The following is a 15712-nucleotide window of genomic DNA, read 5'->3' on the forward strand; positions in this document are numbered from 1 at the left end:
ATACTGCTACTACTACTATTGATACTGCTACTACTACTACTACTACTACTACCACTTCTACTACTACTACCACTACCACTTCTACTACCACTTCTACTACTACTACCACTACCACTTCTACTACCACTACCACTTCTACTACTACCACCACTACCACTTCTACTACTACCACTTCTACTACTACCACTTCTACTACTACTACCACTACTCAACTACCACTACTACTACCACTACTCAACTACCACTACTCACCTACCACTACTCAACTACCACTACTCAACTACCACTACTCAACCACCACTACTACTACCACTACCACTACTCAACTACCACTACTCAACTACCACTACTCAACTACCACTACTCACCTACCACTTCTACTACTACTACTACTACTACTACCACTACTCAACCACCACTACTCAACTACCACTACTCAACTACCACTACTCAAATACCACTACTCAACTACCACTACTCACCTACCACTACTCAACTACCACTACTCAACCACCACTACTCTACTACTACTGATACTACTACTGATACTACTACCACTACTCTACTACCACTACTCAACCACCACTACTCAACTACCACTACTCAACTACCACTACTCAACTACCACTACTCAACTACCACTACTCAACTACCACTACTCAACTACCACTACTCAACTACCACTACTCAACTACCACTACTCAACTACCACTACTCAACTACCACTACTACTACTACTACCTCTACTACCACTACTCAACCACCACTACTCAACTACCACTACTACTACTACTGATACTACTACCACTACTCAACTACCACTACTGCTATGAACAGCACTGTTACCTTTATTCTTCTCCGTCTCCAGTTTCTCTAGTCGTTCCTGGAACAGAAAGAGGGTCCAATCAGACCGTTTCAAAACACTTTACAGTTGATACTACAGCCAATGGGAAAGTCTCTAACACTCTACAACAGTGGTCACCAACCTTTTCTGAGTCAAGATCACTGAGTCAAAATGCAAGCTGAGATCTACCGCTTTGCTTATTTTTAAACATGACTTTAAAAAACATAACCAATTAAAAACAGTTCTGTAGCAATGAGGTTTGAGCAGTAGACTATTGGCCCAATACATTATACAGCGCCTTGCAAGAGTATTCATCTCCCTTGGCGTTTTTCCTCATTTGTTGCAACCTGTAATTTAAATTGATTTTTATTTGGATTTCAAGGAATGGACAAACACAAAATAGTCCAAATTGTTGAAGTGAAATGAAAAATAACACTTTCAAAATATAAAAAATAAAACCTGAAAAGTGGTGCGTTCATATGTATTCACCCACTTTACTATGAAGCCCCCCCTTTACTATGAAGCCCCTCCCATTTACTATGAAGCCCCTCCCCTTTGCTATGAAGCCCCTCCCCTTTGCTATGAAGCCCCTCCCTTTGCTATGAAGCCCCCCTGTTATGAAGCCCCTCCCTTTGTTATGAAGCCCTAAATAAGATCTGGTGCAACCAATTACCTCCAGAAGTCACGTAATTAGTTAAATAAAGTCCACCTGTGTGCAATCTAATTGCCACATGATCTCAGTATACATACACCTGTTCTGAAAGGCCCTAGTGTCTGCAACACCATTAAGCAAGGGGCACCACCAAGCAAGGGCACCACCAAGCAAGGGGCACCACCATTAAGCAAGGGGCACCACCAAGCAAGTGGCACCATGAAGACCAAGGAGCTCTCCAAACAGGTCAGGGATAAAGTTGTGGAGAAGTACAGATCAGGGTTGGGTTATAATAAATATCAGGAACTTTGAACATCCCACGGAGCACCATTAAATACATGATTATAAATGTGAATATGAAGAATATGGCACCACAACAAACCTGCCAAGAGAGGGCCCCCCACCAAAACTCACAGACCAGGCAAGGAGGGCAACAACGATGACCCTGAAGGAGCTGCAAAGTTCCACAGCGGAGATTGGAGTATCTGTCCATAGGACCACTTTAAGCCGTACACTCCACAGAGATGGGCTTTATGGAAGAGTGGCCAAAAAAAAGCCATTGCTAAATGAAAGAAATAAGCTAACACGTTTGTTGTTCACCAAAAGGCATGTGGGAAACTCCCCAAACATATGGAAGAAGGTACTCTAGTCAGATGAGACTAAAATTGAGCTTTTTGGCCATCAAGGAAAATGCTATGTCTGGTGTAAACCAAACACCTCTCATCACCCCGAGGACAACATCCACAGTGAAGCATGGTGGTGGTAGCATCATGCTGTGGGGATGTTTTTTTCATCTGCAGGGACTGGGAACCTAGTCAGTACTGAAGGAATGAGGGAAACCTGTTTCAGTCTTCCAGAGATTTAAGACTGGGACGGAGGTTCAACTTCCAGCAGGGCAATAACCCTAAGCATACTGTTAAAGCAACACTCGAGTGGTTTAAGAGGAAACATTTAAATGTCTTGGAATGGCCGAGTCAAAGCCCAGACCTCAATCCAATTGAGAATCTGTGGTATGACTTAAAGATCGCTGTACACCAGCGGAACCCATCCAACTTGAAGGAGCCGGAGCAGTTTTGCCTTGAAGAATGGCCAAAAATCCCAGTGGCTAGATGTGCCAAGCTTATCAAGACATACCAAGAGACTTGCAGCTGTAATTGCTGCAAAAGGTGTCTCTACAAAGTATTTACAATGGGGGGGTGATAGTTATGCATGCTCAAGTTCTGTTTTTTTTTGTCTTAATTCTTGCTATAGGCCCAATACATTATCCCTGCATATTGGCTATGCTCAGTAGGCTATAGGCCCAATACATTATCCCTGCATATTGGCAATGCTCAGTAGGCCCAATACATTATCCCTGCATATTGGCTATGCTCAGTAGGCCCAATACATTATCCCTGCATATTGGCTATGCTCAGTAGGCCCAATACATTATCCCTGCATATTGGCTATGCTCAGTAGGCTATAGGCCCAATACATTATCACTGCATATTGGCTATGCTCAGTAGGCCCAATACATTATCCCTGCATATTGGCTATACTCAGTAGGCCCAATACATTATCCCTGCATATTGGCTATGCTCAGTAGGCTATAGACCCAATACATTATCCCTGCATATTGGCTATGCTCAGTAGGCCCAATACATTATCCCTGCATATCGGCTATGCTCAGTAGGCTATAGGCCCAATACATTATCACTGCATATTGGCTATGCTCAGTAGGCCCAATACATTATCCCTGCATATTGGCTATGCTCAGTAAGCCCAATACATTATCCCTGCATATTGGCTATGCTCAGTAGCCCAATACATTATCCCTGCATATTGGCTATGCTCAGTAGGCCCAATACATTATCCCTGCATATTGGCTATGCTCAGTAGGCTATAGGCCCAATACATTATCACTGCATATTGGCTATGCTCAGTAGGCCCAATACATTATCACTGCATATTGGCTATGCTCAGTAGCCCAATACATTATCCCTGCATATTGGCTATGCTCAGTAGGCCCAATACATTATCCCTGCATATTGGCTATGCTCAGTAGGCTATAGGCCCAATACATTATCACTGCATATTGGCTATGCTCTGTAGGCCCAATACATTATCCCTGCATATTGGCTATGCTCAGTAGGCCCAATACATTATCACTGCATATTGGCTATGCTCAGTAGGCCCAATACATTATCCCTGCATATTGGCTATGCTCAGTAGGCCCAATACATTATCCCTGCATATTGGCTATGCTCAGTAGGCCCAATACATTATCCCTGCATATTGGCTATGCTCAGTAGGTTATAGACCCAATACATTATCACTGCATATTGGCTATGCTCAGTAGCCCAATACATTATCCCTGCATATTGGCTATGCTCAGTAGGCCCAATACATTATCCCTGCATATTGGCTATGCTCAGTAGGCCCAATACATTATCCCTGCTTATTGGCTATGCTCAGTAGGTTATAGACCCAGTACATTATCACTGCATATTGGCTATGCTCAGTAGGCCCAATACATTATCACTGCATATTGGCTATTCTCAGTAGGCTATAGGCCCAATACATTATCACTGCATATTGGCTATGCTTGAATTACCCTTCCAATGTTATTCTTCTCAGACCACTTAGAAAATATATTTTCTGGAAATAGATCATGTGTTGTATTACTATTTTTACTGGACTGCTGTCCTGCATCTGATGGTCAGTCTGAGGGAGGGAGGGAGCAGCGGTAGAGCTGCCTCTCACCTGCCTCACCGTCCCTCTGCTCTCCCTCCCTCTGCTCTCCCTCCCTCCGCTGAGAAAAGGGGACACAGTCTTCTAGCTGATGGTCAGTCTGAGGGAGGGAGGGAGGGAGCAGCGGTAGAGCTGCCTCACCGTCCCTCTGCTCTCCCTCCCTCCGCTGAGAAAAGGGGACACAGTCTTCTAGCTGATGGTCAGTCTGAGCGAGGGAGCAGCGGCGGGGCTGGTTGTAGCGTGAGTGGAAGTAGGGAGAACATGCAAACCTGAAGATGTAGAAGCTTGTTCTCCAGTACAATCTTCTCTGTTTTCAGCCTGGTAATGTCACGCTCTTGCTTGAGTTGAGAATCTAAAACAGAACAACCCAGGCACATCGCCAATAAGACAAGGCAGATAAAGGCTGTGTGACAGATCACAATAGGAATATTGTAAATGATGTTTCCCACAGACTAGCAGATAATAAAAAGTAATATCAACCTTGAAACAGTACAAGTTGTTTTTCCAGGTCGTATTTTCTGTTGGTGAAATCAGAAGGTAGAAACATGAGTACATTTACATTTACATTTAAGTCATTTAGCAGACGCTCTTATCCAGAGCGACTTACAAATTACAGTACAGCAACACCATGACTTATTCCATCCACTTGTTGTTTTAGTGTTCGGTGAAACCCCTTACAGAACGGATGTCCTGGCGTTGTCCTCCTTCAACCGCTGCACTTCCTCTGCTACCTTCTGGCATGTCTTCAACGACACCTGACAAGACAAACACACGTCAAATCATCACCGGACTAAACACTCTGCCACCAACACTTCACCATGGTTCTGAGTTCAGTGGGTTGAAACCACGCAGACAAACATCGGATAAGAGTCAGAACGAGGAGGGTTTATTGTCCCGTTCGATAACACAGTTACCTGTGTTTTCAGCAGGTCTTTCTGCAGTGCCGTCTTCTCCTGTCTCAGCTGGACATTATCCACACACTGCTTCTCTGTTGTCTCTTCAGAATACACAGGATCACTGAGTTACATACCTCAGACAGTGGACTATTACAATGTGGGTATATCAGCGGTCAACAGAAAGTAGAACCAGAGACAATACCTGCTACCATCTTCAGCTGGTCCTCAAGTCTCTTCTTTCTGGAGAACAGAGAGAGAGAGAGAGGGAAAGAGATGTCAGCGGGAACAAGAACCAAACTAAATAGGTTGTAAAATGTTCTTGATGAGTCTTACAGAGTCTCTGTGTTGTTGTTCTGCTCCTTCAGCCTCTCCACTTCCTCCAAAAGCTGCTGGGACAACTTCTCAGCGCTCTACAGGACAGAAACACAGCTCTGTTAGAGCTCTCCAGGACGATAGGACACAACTCTGTTAGAGCTCTCCAGGACACAGCTCTGTTAGAGCTCTCCAGGACGATAGGACACAACTCTGTTAGAGCTCTCCAGGATAATAGGACACAGCTCTGTTAGAGCTCTCCAGGACACAACACTGTTAGAGCTCTCCAGGACACAGCTCTGTTAGAGCTCTCCAGGACACAACACTGTTAGAGCTCCCCAGGACAATAGGACACAGCTCTGTTAGAGCTCTCCAGGACAATAGGACACAGCTCTGTTAGAGCTCTCCAGGACACAACACTGTTAGAGCTCTCCAGGACACAACACTGTTAGAGCTCTCCAGGACAATAGGACACAGCTCTGTTAGAGCTCTCCAGGACACAACACTGTTAGAGCTCTCCAGGACAACAGGACACAACACTGTTAGAGCTCTCCAGGACAATAGGACACAGCTCTGTTAGAGCTCTCCAGGACACAACACTGTTAGAGCTCCCCAGGACAATAGGACACAGCTCTGTTAGAGCTCTCCAGGACAATAGGACACAGCTCTGTTAGAGCTCTCCAGGACACAACACTGTTAGAGCTCCCCAGGACAATAGGACACAGCTCTGTTAGAGCTCTCCAGGACAATAGGACACAACACTGTTAGAGCTCTCCAGGACACAACACTGTTAGAGCTCCCCAGGACAATAGGACACAGCTCTGTTAGAGCTCTCCAGGACAACAGGACACAACACTGTTAGAGCTCTCCAGGACACAGCTCTGTTAGAGCTCTCCAGGACACAACACTGTTAGAGCTCCCCAGGACAATAGGACACAGCTCTGTTAGAGCTCTCCAGGACAATAGGACACAGCTCTGTTAGAGCTCTCCAGGACACAACACTGTTAGAGCTCCCCAGGACAATAGGACACAGCTCTGTTAGAGCTCTCCAGGACAATAGGACACAGCTCTGTTAGAGCTCTCCAGGACACAACACTGTTAGAGCTCCCCAGGACAATAGGACACAGCTCTGTTAGAGCTCTCCAGGACACAACACTGTTAGAGCTCCCCAGGACAATAGGACACAGCTCTGTTAGAGCTCTCCAGGACAATAGGACACAGCTCTGTTAGAGCTCTCCAGGACACAACACTGTTAGAGCTCTCCAGGACACAACACTGTTAGAGCTCTCCAGGACAATAGGACACAGCTCTGTTAGAGCTCTCCAGGACACAACACTGTTAGAGCTCTCCAGGACAACAGGACACAACACTGTTAGAGCTCTCCAGGACAATAGGACACAGCTCTGTTAGAGCTCTCCAGGACACAACACTGTTAGAGCTCCCCAGGACAATAGGACACAGCTCTGTTAGAGCTCTCCAGGACAATAGGACACAACTCTGTTAGAGCTCTCCAGGACACAACACTGTTAGAGCTCTCCAGGACACAGCTCTGTTAGAGCTCTCCAGGACAATAGGACACAGCTCTGTTAGAGCTCTCCAGGACAATAGGACACAGCACTGTTAGAGCTCTCCAGGACACAACACTGTTAGAGCTCTCCAGGACACAACACTGTTAGAGCTCTCCAGGATAATAGGACACAGCTCTGTTAGAGCTCTCCAGGACATAACACTGTCATGATGAGTAGAATGGGGCTTTTCACATCTCTTACCTGCTTAGCCTCCAGCTCTGCCCGCATGGCTTCGTACTCTGCATGTTGCTTTCCCAGAGAAGCTACTTTCAACTGCAGATCATCAAGTTGTATACGCTGCTTACTGGTCTCCCTGGAACAACGTTGTGTGACAGAAACAATGAACAACTTTATGTTGTCAACCATATACGTTTACAAAACATGTCAAATACTTACAAAGACATAGAAGAGCATTTAGTAAAGAGGAACGAGAGGAGTGAAATGTGTCATACCTCTGGGATCTCTGAAGCTGTAAGCAAACTGTCAAGGAAAACACCTCATAATGATGGAATTCAGCAGAGCCTTTTATCCAACGCATTAACGCCTGCATACGTTTTAGGTACGGGTGGTTCTGGGAATTGAACACACTATCCTGGCGTTGCCAGCGCTACGCTCTATCAACTGAGCCAGACAAACACTTCTAACAACACTGACAGTAGTGCAATGGGGGTGCCAGGTAGCCTTGTGGATAAGGCTGTTGGGCCAATGGGGGTGGCAGGTAGCCTTGTGGATAAGGCTGTTGGGCCAATGGGGGTGGCAGGTAGTCTTGTGGATAAGGCTGTTGGGCCAATGGGGGTGGCAGGTAGCCTTGTGGATAAGGCTGTTGGGCCAATGGGGGTGGCAGGTAGCCTTGTGGATAAGGCTGTTGGGCCAATGGGGGTGGCAGGTAGCCTTGTGGATAAGGCTGTTGGGCCAATGGGGGTGGCAGGTAGCCTTGTGGATAAGGATGTTGGGCCAATGGGGGTGGCAGGTAGACTTGTGGATAAGGCTGTTGGGCCAATGGGGGTGGCAGGTAGACTTGTGGATAAGGCTGTTGGGCCAATGGGGGTGGCAGGTAGCCTTGTGGATAAGGCTGTTGGGCCAATGGGGGTGGCAGGTAGTCTTGTGGATAAGGCTGTTGGGCCAATGGGGGTGGCAGGTAGCCTTGCGGATAAGACTGTTGGGCCAATGAGGGTGGCAGGTAGCCTTGTGGATAAGGCTGTTGGGCCAATGGGGGTGGTAGGTAGCCTTGTGGATAAGGCTGTTGGGCCAATGGGGGTGGCAGGTAGTCTTGTGGATAAGGCTGTTGGGCCAATGGGGGTGGCAGGTAGCCTTGCGGATAAGACTGTTGGGCCAATGGGGGTGGCAGGTAGCCTTGTGGATAAGGCTAATGGTCACCCCCATAGAATTCTAATGGTCACCCCCATAGAATTCTAATGGTCACCGCCATAGAATTCTAATGGTCACCCGCATAGAAGTCTAAATGGTCACTTCCACTAAGGACGAGGTCAGTACAATACATAATCACCTTGAACCTCTCATACCACTGTAACCAGTGAAGTCAAAACAGACTTGTTATGGTGGTGTTATATTGTAACCAGTGAAGTCAAAACAGACTTGTTATGGTGGTGTTATATTGTAACCAGTGAAGTCAAAACAGACTTGTTATGGTGGTGTTATATTGTAACCAGTGAAGTCAAAACAGACTTGTTATGGTGGTGTTATATTGTAACACCAGTGAAGTCAAAACAGACTTGTTATGGTGGTGTTCTATTGTAACCAGTGAAGTCAAAACAGACTTGTTATGGTGGTGTTATATTGTAACCAGTGAAGTCAAAACAGACTTGTTATGGTGGTGTTACATTGTAACCAGTGAAGTCAAAACAGACTTGTTATGGTGGTGTTACATTGTAACCAGTGAAGTCAAAACAGACTTGTTATGGTGGTGTTATATTGTAACACCAGTGAAGTCAAAACAGACTTGTTATGGTGGTGTTATATTGTAACCAGTGAAGTCAAAACAGACTTGTTATGGTGGTGTTATATTGTAACCAGTGAAGTCAAAACAGACTTGTTATGGTGGTGTTATATTGTAACCAGTGAAGTCAAAACAGACTTGTTATGGTGGTGTTATATTGTAACCAGTGAAGTCAAAACAGACTTGTTATGGTGGTGTTATATTGTAACCAGTGAAGTCAAAACAGACTTGTTATGGTGGTGTTATATTGTAACCAGTGAAGTCAAAACAGACTTGTTATGGTGGTGTTATATTGTAACAAGTGAAGTCAAAACAGACTTGTTATGGTGGTGTTATACTGTAACCAGTGAAGTCAAAACAGACTTGTTATGGTGGTGTTATATTGTAACCAGTGAAGTCAAAACAGACTTGTTATGGTGGTGTTATATTGTAACACCAGTGAAGTCAAAACAGACTTGTTATGGTGGTGTTATATTGTAACACCAGTGAAGTCAAAACAGACTTGTTATGGTGGTGTTATATTGTAACACCAGTGAAGTCAAAACAGACTTGTTATGGTGGTGTTATATTGTAACCAGTGAAGTCTAAACAGACTTGTTATGGTGGTGTTATATTGTAACCAGTGAAGTCAAAACAGACTTGTTATGGTGGTGTTACATTGTAACCAGTGAAGTCAAAACAGACTTGTTATGGTGGTGTTATATTGTAACCAGTGAAGTCAAAACAGACTTGTTATGGTGGTGTTATATTGTAACCAGTGAAGTCAAAACAGACTTGTTATGGTGGTGTTATATTGTAACCAGTGAAGTCAAAACAGACTTGTTATGGTGGTGTTATATTGTAACCAGTGAAGTCAAAACAGACTTGTTATGGTGGTGTTATATTGTAACCAGTGAAGTCAAAACAGACTTGTTATGGTGGTGTTATATTGTAACACCAGTGAAGTCAAAACAGACTTGTTATGGTGGTGTTATATTGTAACCAGTGAAGTCAAAACAGACTTGTTATGGTGGTGTTATATTGTAACCAGTGAAGTCAAAACAGACTTGTTATGGTGGTGTTATATTGTAACCAGTGAAGTCAAAACAGACTTGTTATGGTGGTGTTATATTGTAACCAGTGAAGTCAAAACAGACTTGTTATGGTGGTGTTATATTGTAACCAGTGAAGTCAAAACAGACTTGTTATGGTGGTGTTATATTGTAACCAGTGAAGTCAAAACAGACTTGTTATGGTGGTGTTATATTGTAACACCAGTGAAGTCAAAACAGACTTGTTATGGTGGTGTTATATTGTAACCAGTGAAGTCAAAACAGACTTGTTATGGTGGTGTTATATTGTAACCAGTGAAGTCAAAACAGACTTGTTATGGTGGTGTTATATTGTAACCAGTGAAGTCAAAACAGACTTGTTATGGTGGTGTTACATTGCAACCAATAAAGTCAAAACAGACTTGTTATGGTGGTGTTATATTGTAACACCAGTGAAGTCAAAGCAGACTTGTTATGGTGGTGTTATATTGTAACCAGTGAAGTCAAAACAGACTTGTTATGGTGGTGTTATATTGTAACCAGTGAAGTCAAAACAGACTTGTTATGGTGGTGGTATATTGTAACCAGTGAAGTCAAAACAGACTTGTTATGGTGGTGTTATATTGTAACCAGTGAAGTCAAAACAGACTTGTTATGGTGGTGTTATATTGTAACCAGTGAAGTCAAAACAGACTTGTTATGGTGGTGTTATATTGTAACCAGTGAAGTCAAAACAGACTTGTTATGGTGGTGTTATATTGTAACCAGTGAAGTCAAAACAGACTTGTTATGGTGGTGTTATACTGTAACCAGTGAAGTCAAAACAGACTTGTTATGGTGGTGTTATATTGTAACCAGTGAAGTCAAAACAGACTTGTTATGGTGGTGTTATATTGTAACACCAGTGAAGTCAAAACAGACTTGTTATGGTGGTGTTATATTGTAACACCAGTGAAGTCAAAACAGACTTGTTATGGTGGTGTTATATTGTAACACCAGTGAAGTCAAAACAGACTTGTTATGGTGGTGTTATATTGTAACCAGTGAAGTCTAAACAGACTTGTTATGGTGGTGTTATATTGTAACCAGTGAAGTCAAAACAGACTTGTTATGGTGGTGTTACATTGTAACCAGTGAAGTCAAAACAGACTTGTTATGGTGGTGTTATATTGTAACCAGTGAAGTCAAAACAGACTTGTTATGGTGGTGTTATATTGTAACCAGTGAAGTCAAAACAGACTTGTTATGGTGGTGTTATATTGTAACCAGTGAAGTCAAAACAGACTTGTTATGGTGGTGTTATATTGTAACCAGTGAAGTCAAAACAGACTTGTTATGGTGGTGTTATATTGTAACCAGTGAAGTCAAAACAGACTTGTTATGGTGGTGTTATATTGTAACACCAGTGAAGTCAAAACAGACTTGTTATGGTGGTGTTATATTGTAACCAGTGAAGTCAAAACAGACTTGTTATGGTGGTGTTATATTGTAACCAGTGAAGTCAAAACAGACTTGTTATGGTGGTGTTATATTGTAACCAGTGAAGTCAAAACAGACTTGTTATGGTGGTGTTATATTGTAACCAGTGAAGTCAAAACAGACTTGTTATGGTGGTGTTATATTGTAACACCAGTGAAGTCAAAACAGACTTGTTATAATGGTGTTATATTGTAACCAGTGAAGTCAAAACAGACTTGTTATGGTGGTGTTATATTGTAACCAGTGAAGTCAAAACAGACTTGTTATGGTGGTGTTATATTGTAATCAGTGAAGTCAAAACAGACTTGTTATGGTGGTGTTATATTGTAACCAGTGAAGTCAAAACAGACTTGTTATGGTGGTGTTATATTGTAACCAGTGAAGTCAAAACAGACTTGTTATGGTGGTGTTATATTGTAACCAGTGAAGTCAAAACAGACTTGTTATAATGGTGTTATATTGTAACCAGTGAAGTCAAAACAGACTTGTTATGGTGGTGTTATATTGTAACCAGTGAAGTCAAAACAGACTTGTTATAATGGTGTTATATTGTAACCAGTGACAGGAGTGAAGTCAGAGGAGTGAAGTCAGAAACAGTGGTCATCAGTACCAGAGCCAGCCAATCAGAACAGTTCTGTTCTGTTCATTCCAAGGGAGGCACTGAGACCTAAATTAATGACTGAAGAGAGGCTGAAGAGTATGAATGGCTGAGACCTAATGAATGGCTGAGTCCTAATGAATGGCTGAGTCCTAATGAATGGCTGAGACCTAATGAATGGCTGAGTCCTAATGAATGGCTGAGTCCTAATGAATGGCTGAGTCCTAATGAATAGCTGAGTCCTAATGAATGGCTGAGTCCTAATGAATAGCTGAGTCCTAATGAATGGCTGAGTCCTAATGAATAGCTGAGTCCTAATGAATGGCTGAGTCCTAATGAATGGCTGAGACCTAATAAGTGGAGAGTGAATGGACCTGTGAAAGGATACCTTCCCTTGATATTCACTCAGCAGGTGACTGGGGAACAAAAAGAAGTTAAACAGATTAGATTAGTAGCCTACCGTTTCTAAAACATACTAGTCATTCACTCCACCTGTTACATTCAACATGGTAGGCCTCGCTACATATGTGTTTTACATTGTCATTTTCAGTTCCAACACACAGCTACATCAGATGAGTCTAGATAGAGTCTATGGGTCCTAGTCAGTCAAACCAGGCACCGGGTCAATGACAACACTGTTGCTGCTCTGTGACATGTGTAGCAGACAGGCATATCGCTTTGACGGCGTGTCTGGTTCCGTTTCCACACGGATGTTTATTGACAAGTGGAATGAAACTGTCATCAGAATTCAGACAATGCAGGTTTGTTTTCAACTTCCAGGGAACCAGACTACAGAGTTTGATTGAATGGCCCCCCCACCCTGAGTATATATGTAGTTAGCTGTTTGATTGAATAGCCCCCTTACCCTGAGTATGTAGTTAGCTGTTTGATTGAATGGCCCCCCCACCCTGAGTATATATGTAGTTAGCTGTTTGATTGAATGGCCCCCCCACCCTGAGTATATATGTAGTTAGCTGTTTGATTGAATAGCCCCCTTACCCTGAGTATGTAGTTAGCTGTTTGATTGAATGGCCCCCCCACCCTGAGTATATATGTAGTTAGCTGTTTGATTGAATAGCCCCCTTACCCTGAGTATGTAGTTAGCTGTTTGATTTAATAGCCCCCCCACCCTGAGTATATATGTAGTTAGCTGTTTGATTGAATAGCCCCCCCACCCTGAGTATATATGTACTTAGCTGTTTGATTGAATAGCCCCCCCACCCTGAGTATATATGTAGTTAGCTGTTTGATTGAATAGCCCCCCCACCCTAAGTATGTATGTAGTTAGCTGTTTGATTGAATAGCCCCCCCACCCTGAGTATATATGTAGTTAGCTGTTTGATTGAATAGCCCCCCCACCCTGAGTATATATGTAGTTAGATGTTTGATTGAATAGCCCCCTCACCCTGAGTATGTAGTTAGTTAGCTGTTTGATTGAATAGCCCCCACCCTGAGTATGTATGTAGTTAGCTGTTTGATTGAATAGCCCCCTCACCCTGAGTATATATGTAGTTAGCTGTTTGATTGAATAGCCCCCTCACCCTGAGTATATATGTAGTTAGCTGTTTGATTGAATAGCCCCGCCACCCTGAGTATGTATGTAGTTAGCTGTTTGATTGAATAGCCCCCCACCCTGAGTATATATGTACTTAGCTGTTTGATTGAATAGCCCCGCCACCCTGAGTATATATGTAGCTAGCTGTTTGATTGAATAGCCCCCCACCCTGAGTATATATGTAGTTAGCTGTTTGATTGAATAGCCCCCTCACCCTGAGTATATATGTAGTTAGCTGTTTGATTGAATAGCCCCCCCACCCTGAGTATATATGTAGTTAGCTGTTTGATTGAATAGCCCCCCCACCCTGAGTATATATGTAGCTAGCTGTTTGATTGAATAGCCCCCCCACCCTGAGTATATATGTAGTTAGCTGTTTGATTGAATAGCCCCCTCACCCTGAGTATATATGTAGCTAGCTGTTTGATTGAATAGCCCCCACCCTGAGTATATATGTAGCTAGCTGTTTGATTGAATAGCCCCCTCACCCTGAGTATATATGTAGCTAGCTGTTTGATTGAATAGCCCCCCACCCTGAGTATATATGTAGCTAGCTGTTTGATTGAATAGCCCCCTCACCCTGAGTATATATGTAGCTAGCTGTTTGATTGAATAGCCCCCTCACCCTGAGTATATATGTAGTTAGCTGTTTGATTGAATAGCCCCCTCACCCTGAGTATATATGTAGCTAGCTGTTTGATTGAATAGCCCCTCACCCTGAGTATATATGTAGCTAGCTGTTTGATTGAATAGCCCCCACCCTGAGTATATATGTAGCTAGCTGTTTGATTGAATAGCCCCCTCACCCTGAGTATATATGTAGCTAGCTGTTTGATTGAATAGCCCCCTCACCCTGAGTATATATGTAGTTAGCTGTTTGATTGAATAGCCCCCCCACCCTGAGTATATATGTAGTTAGCTGTGTTTTAGGGGCCTGTACAGCATCATCTCATCACACAAGTCTAATAACGTTAGTTACTTACTCGGAGTCAATAGTTGTCTGTTTCAAAACCAGGAGAGCTGCCACATATTCGTTTAGGTTCTACAATGAGAGAGAGGATGGATTGTCCGTCAGTATAGTTTGGTGAAATATTAGCTAACTATCTTTTTCTCCAGGCTTGAAGCAAGTATAGACCAGTAGCCAGAGCCTTTCTCTCCTCACCTGGTGAAGCACAGTGCAGTTTTGACAGGCTCCAGTAGTTGCTCCTGAAGCGATTTTAGAAAGATTCTCCCCCGGCATCATGATAAGTCGTCACAGTTACTGTCCAATATCCCACACAAGTAATGTCAAAAATATGTCAAAATAGAACTACTGACATTAAAAACACAAACACTTGACAACAAATTCGGCATGACACAAACGCACTGTCCCACGTTGACTCAGGACCCGAAATATACACGGGGTTGTCTATAGAATTGCCGGTCTGAAAAAGTCAAACATTAGCGATATATTTTTTTCAGATTTTTTTATATATTACATTTTTGTATTATTATTATAAACAAGAAATCAATACAATAAGTAGATGGGGGAACACAAGCATATATAAAGAATATCACAAGGACAATTGGGCAAGGGGAGGGGCTGGAGGCGGGGCTTGGGGCGGGGCTTGGTGGTACAATTATCACATTACACAACGACCTTAAGGGGAATATTTTCACGTTTATCATTCTAACAGTTTATTTGTTGTATTTAGTTGTCTTAAAATAAAGTTCCATTTATATTTGTAATGTAAAGAAATGTGGTGTTTTGTTTGTAAATTTACATTTGTGAATATGGCCAAAAGAATAATGAAATTAATTGTTTCAACTTATTTCTATCGTAGGTAAAGAATCCAAGCAGTACATCTCTACACAATAGTGTAAAATCTTCATAAATGTGTTTGATTATAAATCTACCGATGTCTTGCCACAGATTCCTTAAATGCATAAAATACTGAAAAAGATACAACACTGTTTCTGGGTGGTCATGACAAAAGGTACAATTTGAATTGATATTTTTCTTAAAAAATTCTTCATGATATGGTGGTTGGCAGGATAATATTTATTAATAATTTTTAAAGAAACGTGTGGCAATATCCAAACTTTTTTCC

General features: G+C 42.8%; 1 protein-coding gene across 1 annotated transcript; it reads right to left on the reverse strand.

Moving 5' to 3' along the window:
- Window positions 1-846: 846 nt before the first annotated feature.
- Window positions 847-14998, reverse strand: LOC135535681 (little elongation complex subunit 1-like; the record flags this gene model as incomplete). The annotated part of the gene is made up of 12 exons (XM_064962123.1): window positions 14785-14998; window positions 14606-14664; window positions 12456-12483; window positions 7455-7471; window positions 7204-7315; window positions 5456-5532; window positions 5325-5362; window positions 5141-5223; window positions 4905-4981; window positions 4707-4744; window positions 4496-4578; window positions 847-883 (listed from the first exon to the last, which is right to left on the reverse strand). Coding segments are annotated over exons 1-12 (730 nt in total), but the record flags the coding sequence as incomplete, so codon positions are not given.
- Window positions 14999-15712: the final 714 nt, after the last annotated feature.

The sequence above is a fragment of the Oncorhynchus masou genome, unplaced genomic scaffold (genome assembly GCF_036934945.1).
Source record: "Oncorhynchus masou masou isolate Uvic2021 unplaced genomic scaffold, UVic_Omas_1.1 unplaced_scaffold_4974, whole genome shotgun sequence".
Lineage (NCBI taxonomy): Eukaryota > Metazoa > Chordata > Actinopteri > Salmoniformes > Salmonidae > Oncorhynchus > Oncorhynchus masou.